Here is a 6,803-nt window from a genome sequence, read left to right as displayed (position 1 = left end):
TAGTAGCTCAGGCCTATAATCCTAGCTTCTTAGGAGGCTGATATGTTTTTCTTCCATTCTATCTGTGTGTGTGTGTGTGTGTGTGTGTGTGTGTGTGTACATATATATATTTTTTAAGAAAACTGCTGATAACATGTGGAATTAAAAAAGCTCTACACAACTATTCAGAGAAACTGAAAAATTAAAATAAATTTAAAAAGAAAATGACTGAAGCAATTTGAAATTCATGCACCTAAAATACTTTCTATTGCTGTGCTTTACCACTAAGGTCTCGGAGTTGACTCTTCTTATAATAAAGAGCACAATATCTATGAAATGATTTTTGAGTAATGTTTTCTGGAGAAATTCAGCAAGAAAGTAACTCATTCATCAACACATACAGTGTGAAAACACAATAAAATCAACTAAAGAAGCTAGACAAATAATCCTAACTACTCAGGAGGCTAAAATTTGAAGGATCTCAGTTGAAGTCAGCCAAGGCAGAAAAGTCTATGGAACTTCATTGCCAAAATAACAAGCAAAAGGCCAGGCTGTAAGTATGGTAGAGTGCAGTCAAGCAAGGAAGTTAAACAAGCAAGAGAACCTGAGTTCAAATTTCAATATTCACCAAAAAGAAAAAAAAACATGGTGAAACAATGAGCCCAAAATAATTTCCTTTCTTTTTTCTTTTCTCTCTTTTTAATATCTACATTTGTTAAAGGAACAGTGTTAAAAACAATCATTCACAATTAAATACTAAGAAGGATTTTCATATATTCAAGACAAGAGAAAAGATGACTGACAACATGAAAAGTCCTTAAGAACAAAATTTTCAATTAGATATAAATAGACTTCCAAATTCTATAAAACATAAAAGGAAATAAAATATCTCTCCTCAATTATATTTGTAGTTATTTATTATTGCAATTTTATAAAATTTTACTTGCCACTCATTCCAAATCACTTATTTACATAATTATTATTTCTAGATTGAGGAAGATGTATATTTGACTTAAAGTTGAAATATATTATAACTTATAATTACCAACATATACAAACCTGGAATTCTCGAAGAAGAGTAGATATATTGGCTTCATTTGCCAAGTTTGTCAAAATTTCAAGCTATAGTTGAAAAAAGAGAAAACAAACATTTTAAAACAAAAATAAAAAGATGAATTTAATAAAGGATGGGCATTTAGTTAAAAGTTAATTTGTATTTTTTTTTTAAATCATTCTGTCACAAATGTGGTGAAGAAGTATAAATCCTTCAGGTGAATTTAGTTTGTCTCCTTCTGTGTACAAATCAAGGTTAGATAATTACACAGTTCTTAGAAAATAATTAGGAAAAGAGAATCTCACATCGTCACTAATTGTTCCATCTTTATATCTAATTAACCTAAACCATTTAAATTAGTTTGACTTTTAATTTTTATTAATAAAGTTGGAAAACAATTTGCCTCCTATGTAATATGAGGCAACAATTGTTTTTCAGACAACAATTAACTCTCTAGATTTGTTCTTCTATATCCTGCCTTCCCAAACAGACATTTTAATCCTCTCTCTGGATTTACAGATATAAATCAACTAACATGCTAAAAGTATTTGTTTTTACACATAAAAATGTTTGACTAACCGAAAGGAGGGCATAAAAAGGGGGGAAATAGAACAGAATAGCATTAACAGAAAAACAATGATGTAGACATAAATGTATTCATATAAAGAAGTACATTAAAAGTAAATGATCTAAACATTACAACAGGCACAGATTGTAGAATGTTTTACATACTATTCTATATATGTCATTTATTCAGATGTATGTGCTGGGAATATTTTCTCTGAGATTATGGTTTGAATTTTCATTTTGATAAAAATAGTTTTAACCTTTTGATCAATATCTGTAATACATCTAAAACATAACAAAAATTACATATATAGTACAACAAATTCCTTTTTCTCTAACCCATTTGGGACTAGAATTGCCCATCTCGTGAGTGTTTCTTATAAGGACAGGTCTTTACAGACTACAATACAACCAAGAAAATCAGGAAATTAATACTAATATATTACTTCTATGCAATTGTTACTATACATTTAGGTTTCTGTACCTGTTTCAACAATGCCTAATAAAAGGATCTAACTCAATATCATATATAGTATTTAAGCATTTCCTTCCATGTGAAACAGTTCTTCAGTCCATGTTTTAATTTTCATGAACTTGAAACTTTTCATGATTACAAACCAGATCTTTTTCAGTAAAAATCCTCCAATCTGTGTCTTAGATTTTCTTTTAAACCCAGTTTCCATGTGAATAACATTTTCAGTATTTAGTGAATACTATTTTTTCTCATCAATTTATGTCTCATATAGTACACTATGTAGTGTATGTTCATATTCATAAGTGAGTTTCTAGGCTTTCATTCTATTTTACTTGTTTTTCTGTCTAAATATCATGTTGTTAGCTTTACATTCCTAACTGTACTCTATAACACTTATTTTCTAATAATACTCTTTCATAATATATTGTGCTAACAAAACTACTTTCAAGGTGGTAGCACCAGCCAGTAATCTGAGAATTCAGAAGGCAGGAAAATAATACATCCAAGGCCATTGTGGAGTACATGACTTTGTTCTACCTGCATTGGGGAAAAAATAAGCAAACAAAAAATAAAAACTCCTGCTTTTATCTCATTCTAACCCTTCATTACTGCCAATCCACCTACTAGTCACAAGCAAGTAAATGAACAAACAAAATCACAAAAAGATATTCTAAGATCAACTGAAATACCATTTTCCCAAATTCCCCAGACAGCTAACCCTTTCTATTTATCACTGCACTAAAATCTCTATTATCATTTAAGCATACAGGATTAAGATTCATCTATTTATACAATTATTTTCTTCAGTACGGCTGTAAGTTATTCAAGATGTACGTAGATGTCTTAATTTTGTATCAACTGAATGTAACATAGTAATAAACACATAGAAAGCATATCCTAAAAAGAGAAAAGAAAGCATATTCTTAAATGCATATTTTCTGAAAGTAAGGCCCACCTGTATAGATGGCACAAGCTATAGCAATCTCTACAAGTACTAAAAAGTATCAGAAAAATGAAAGCATAACATACCTTTAGTGTTTTGATCATAGTTGGATCAGTTGACCTAACATAGAAACTCTTCAGATAAGGCTCAAACATACCCTAGGATAATAAAAATAAATACATAAATACATTTATAATACTAATGTGTTCATTTACTTCTTTAATTATATATTCATAATGTACATACCTTTCTTTGAATTGACATAGTTGCTATATTTTGTAGGACAATATATTGCACTTCCCTAGAATTAAAAGATAATTTTCACTAGGTATGTTTTCCAATGAAGCATCTTTGAATAAGCAGCACAAATACGAAAAAGAAAGCAGCAATAAATTTCATAGTGAAGAAAACTCTTATATAGTATTCAAAGATTTTAGTGACTGTTAGGTATTTATGCGTTCTTTTAAAAGTAGATTTTCTAGCCAGGTACTGGTAGATCCTGCCTGTAATCCTAACCACTCAGGAGGCTGCGATCAGAGCATAGTGCTTTGAAGCTATGAGACTCTTAACTCAAAATAACCACCTGAAAACTGGAAGTGGTGTTGTGGCTCAAAAAGTGGTAGAGCACTAGTCTTGAGGACAAAAGCTTACGGGCAGCCCCAAGGTTCTGAGCTCAAGCCCCACAACTGTTTTTTGTCATTAGGAAGAGTTAAAATCAATTTTATAGTACTATATTCCTAAATCACAAAGCCAATGTTGTAGGTGCTTTAAACACATACAAGGAAGATATTCTTAGGGTTAATGAACTAAACTTGACCAAATAGTTAGCATAAATTCTAGTTATAAAATTCATATATCACTCTATCATGTCGCAGAATAAAAGCTAGGTTGACAATCAGTCATGTTATTTTTAAATTTAAATATCTAGAAATGAACTAAATCTGATATAAGACCTCATGTAAAAAACACATTTACATCTTTACAATATTCTTTGAACTAGCTATTTAAAAAATTATTAAACTGGTTTAAAAAAAAGGAATGGCTAGGTATAAAGCGGGAGAATGGGAACACATAAGAAGTGTTCTAAGTGTACTAAACTAACTTGTTTAGAAAGGATGGCAAATCCAGTCAAAGGGTAAAGTTGAGGATGAAGTTCTAGTTAAAGACAAAAACATACCTTTCTGATAGTCAGGTTTGTAAAGATATACACTCAAAAAATTAATTCAAATGAACTAAATATTGTAAAATACTCAGGGCCAGCTAAATAGTTGAAACAAAGGTATTCCATATGTGTGTGTGTGTGTGTGTGAGAGAGAGAGAGAGAGAGAGAAAGAGGGAGAGAGTGAGAGAGAGAAAGAACATGCGCATGCACACATCTAATACTAGAACTTGAACATAGAGCCTGGACTCTGTCTCAGAGCATTCTTCGCTCAAAGCTAACATTCTACCACTTTAACAGCTCCACTTCTGACCTTTTGCTCATTAATTGGAGTTAAGAGTCTCACAGACTTTCTAGCCTTGTCTTTGAACTGTAATCCTTAGATCTTAGCCTCATGAGTATCTATGATTACAAGCATGAGCCATCAGCACCTGGCTCAAAGGTATTCCTTTTTCTTCCTTATTATTATTAAGTAGTTGTATTAAGTAGTTATGGTATTCTTAAACACAGGAAGAACAAAAAAAAATCTTCTCTTAGGCTTAAAATTAGGGCTGGAGCTATGGCTCAAAGTGGTATAGTGCCTGCCTAGCAGACCTAAGGCCCTGAATACAAACAACAGTACCCCATAAGACAAAAATTATATAATATGGGAACTTTAAATAAATGTTTTAAATTGTTGGCCTAGCAGTCTAGATTATAAGGTGCTAAAATTTAAAAAGAGAAGACAAGCTGTATCTGCCTATCTATTCATCATCCGTCCATCCGTCCATCCATCCATCCATCCATCCATCCATCCATCCATCCATCCATCCATTCATCCATCTACCTATCTTAACTACAGGAACTAAAGAATTTTACATTCTTTAGTTATTTTAAATGAGTAATAAAATACAGCTCTGTTTTAAAAGTAGTCCCACTATAAAAATTAAATATTCCAACTTCATAAGAAATATAATTTGGGCTGGGAAGGTGGCTCAGTGGTAGAGTGCTTGTCTTGCATGCATGAGGCCCTGGGTTCAGATTCCTCAGCACCACCTAAGCAGTGGAATTAAAGCCGGAAGTGGCGCTGTGGCTCAAGTGGTAGAGCGCTAGCCTTGAGCTGAAGAGCTGAGGGACAGCGCCCAGGCCCAGAGTTCAGACCCCACGACCGGACCCATAAAACAAAACAAAAAAAAAGAAATAATAATTCAACTATGAACTATATAATGTAGTTTCTAAACTATAAAAATCTAGGCACATGGTGATGACTTAAACAGTATTCTATAAAATAATTTAATCTCCTTGCACTTGAGATTAAAGTCTTTGAATATCTGTCATTAAGATTGAGATCAAGTCTTTGAATATCTGTCATTAAGACTGAGATCAATTTTATAAAGGATCTTATGATCATCATATTAAGTACTGATAAAATATAGTCAGAGGGTAGGGCACCAGTGGCTCACACCTGTAATCCTAGCTGAGATCTAAGGAGATCCTAGCTGAGATCTAAGGAGATCCTAGCTGAGATCTAAGGATCGCAGTTCAAAGCCAGTCCAAGCAGGAAAGTTCGTGGACTCTTATCTTCAATAAACCACTAGAAAATCAGAAATGGTGTTGTGGCTCAAGCAGTACTCACCTTGAGCTGAAGAGCACAGGGACAGTGCCCAAGCCCAGAGTTCAAGCCCCACAACTGACCAATATATATAATATATATATAGTCAGAGGTAGGTATTACATACAAGACATATTATATTTGTTCAAATACTTATGAAATACAAAAGAAAAATATATATAAAACCATGACCTACCTATTGCTACGAAGTAAGCGCACTAGGGATTTAGAAATAATGCCAGCTTCTGACTTTGGTGATATGTGCCAGTACAGCTGAGCAACTGCCATCACCACCTGAATGTGAAGCATGAAAATAATAGGAGCAATGAATGTTCAAGCACTCTACAGTTTCAAAATACATTCCCACACATTACTTCCTTGAAATGTGAACAAATGCCTGTGAAGCAAAATAAACTATGTAATTCTGTAATGAAGAGGTTTCCCCTATCCTTAAATTCTTGTCTGGTGTCGGAGAGGATATGTTATAGTAACAGAGAAAAAGGAATTGTGAAGGTGAAGGAATCACAAAAGTGATGCATCTAACAAGCTTCATTTGTTGGAAATGCCAAGGATTACCAGGATAGAGAAGCAGTTTCTCCCATAAGGCTTCCATAGAAAGTAACTCTCCTTACACCTGGATTTTAAACTTCCACTTTCTGAAATTGTAGAGAATACATTTCTGTAGTTTTAATCCAGTAAGTTTGTGGCAATTTTGTCTACCAGTGCTAAGAAACTAGTCCTAAAAATTAGACATTAAATGAACTGTTCAAGGTGTGCCAGAAGCATAGGGCAATATACACAAGACTCAGGATTCTATGATTTTCCTAGCACTGCTGCTACTCTGAGTATGATTTTTTTTTTCAGAATTAAGGCATTCTAAATGAAGTCAGATGCATCAGGATTAACAATAAGAAGTAGATAAAAAAATTATTTTTTTGAGGGGGGGGTCCGGTTGTGGGGCCTGAACTCTGGGCCTGGGCACTGTCCCTCAGCTCTTCAGCTCAAGGCTAGCACTCTACCACTTGAGCCACAGCG

At 33.3% G+C, this 6,803-nt stretch overlaps 1 protein-coding gene across 1 annotated transcript in view; it reads right to left on the bottom strand.

Annotated features, from left to right (window-relative positions):
* Ap3b1 (adaptor-related protein complex 3, beta 1 subunit) overlaps nt 1-6,803 on the bottom strand; it is a 245,036-nt gene that overhangs the window by 149,934 nt on the left and 88,299 nt on the right. The window contains exons 8-11 of the mRNA XM_013015820.1: nt 5,965-6,062; nt 3,265-3,319; nt 3,105-3,176; nt 1,039-1,101 (exon numbers count right to left, since the gene is read on the bottom strand). Of these exons, the coding sequence (XP_012871274.1) occupies nt 1,039-1,101; nt 3,105-3,176; nt 3,265-3,319; nt 5,965-6,062 (288 nt within the window). The remainder of the gene's footprint in view (nt 1-1,038; nt 1,102-3,104; nt 3,177-3,264; nt 3,320-5,964; nt 6,063-6,803) is intronic.

Source organism: Dipodomys ordii, unplaced genomic scaffold, assembly GCF_000151885.1.
Source record: "Dipodomys ordii isolate 6190 unplaced genomic scaffold, Dord_2.0 Scaffold28, whole genome shotgun sequence".
Taxonomy (NCBI): Eukaryota; Metazoa; Chordata; class Mammalia; order Rodentia; family Heteromyidae; genus Dipodomys; species Dipodomys ordii.
This window is presented reverse-complemented; position numbering and strand designations above follow the sequence as displayed.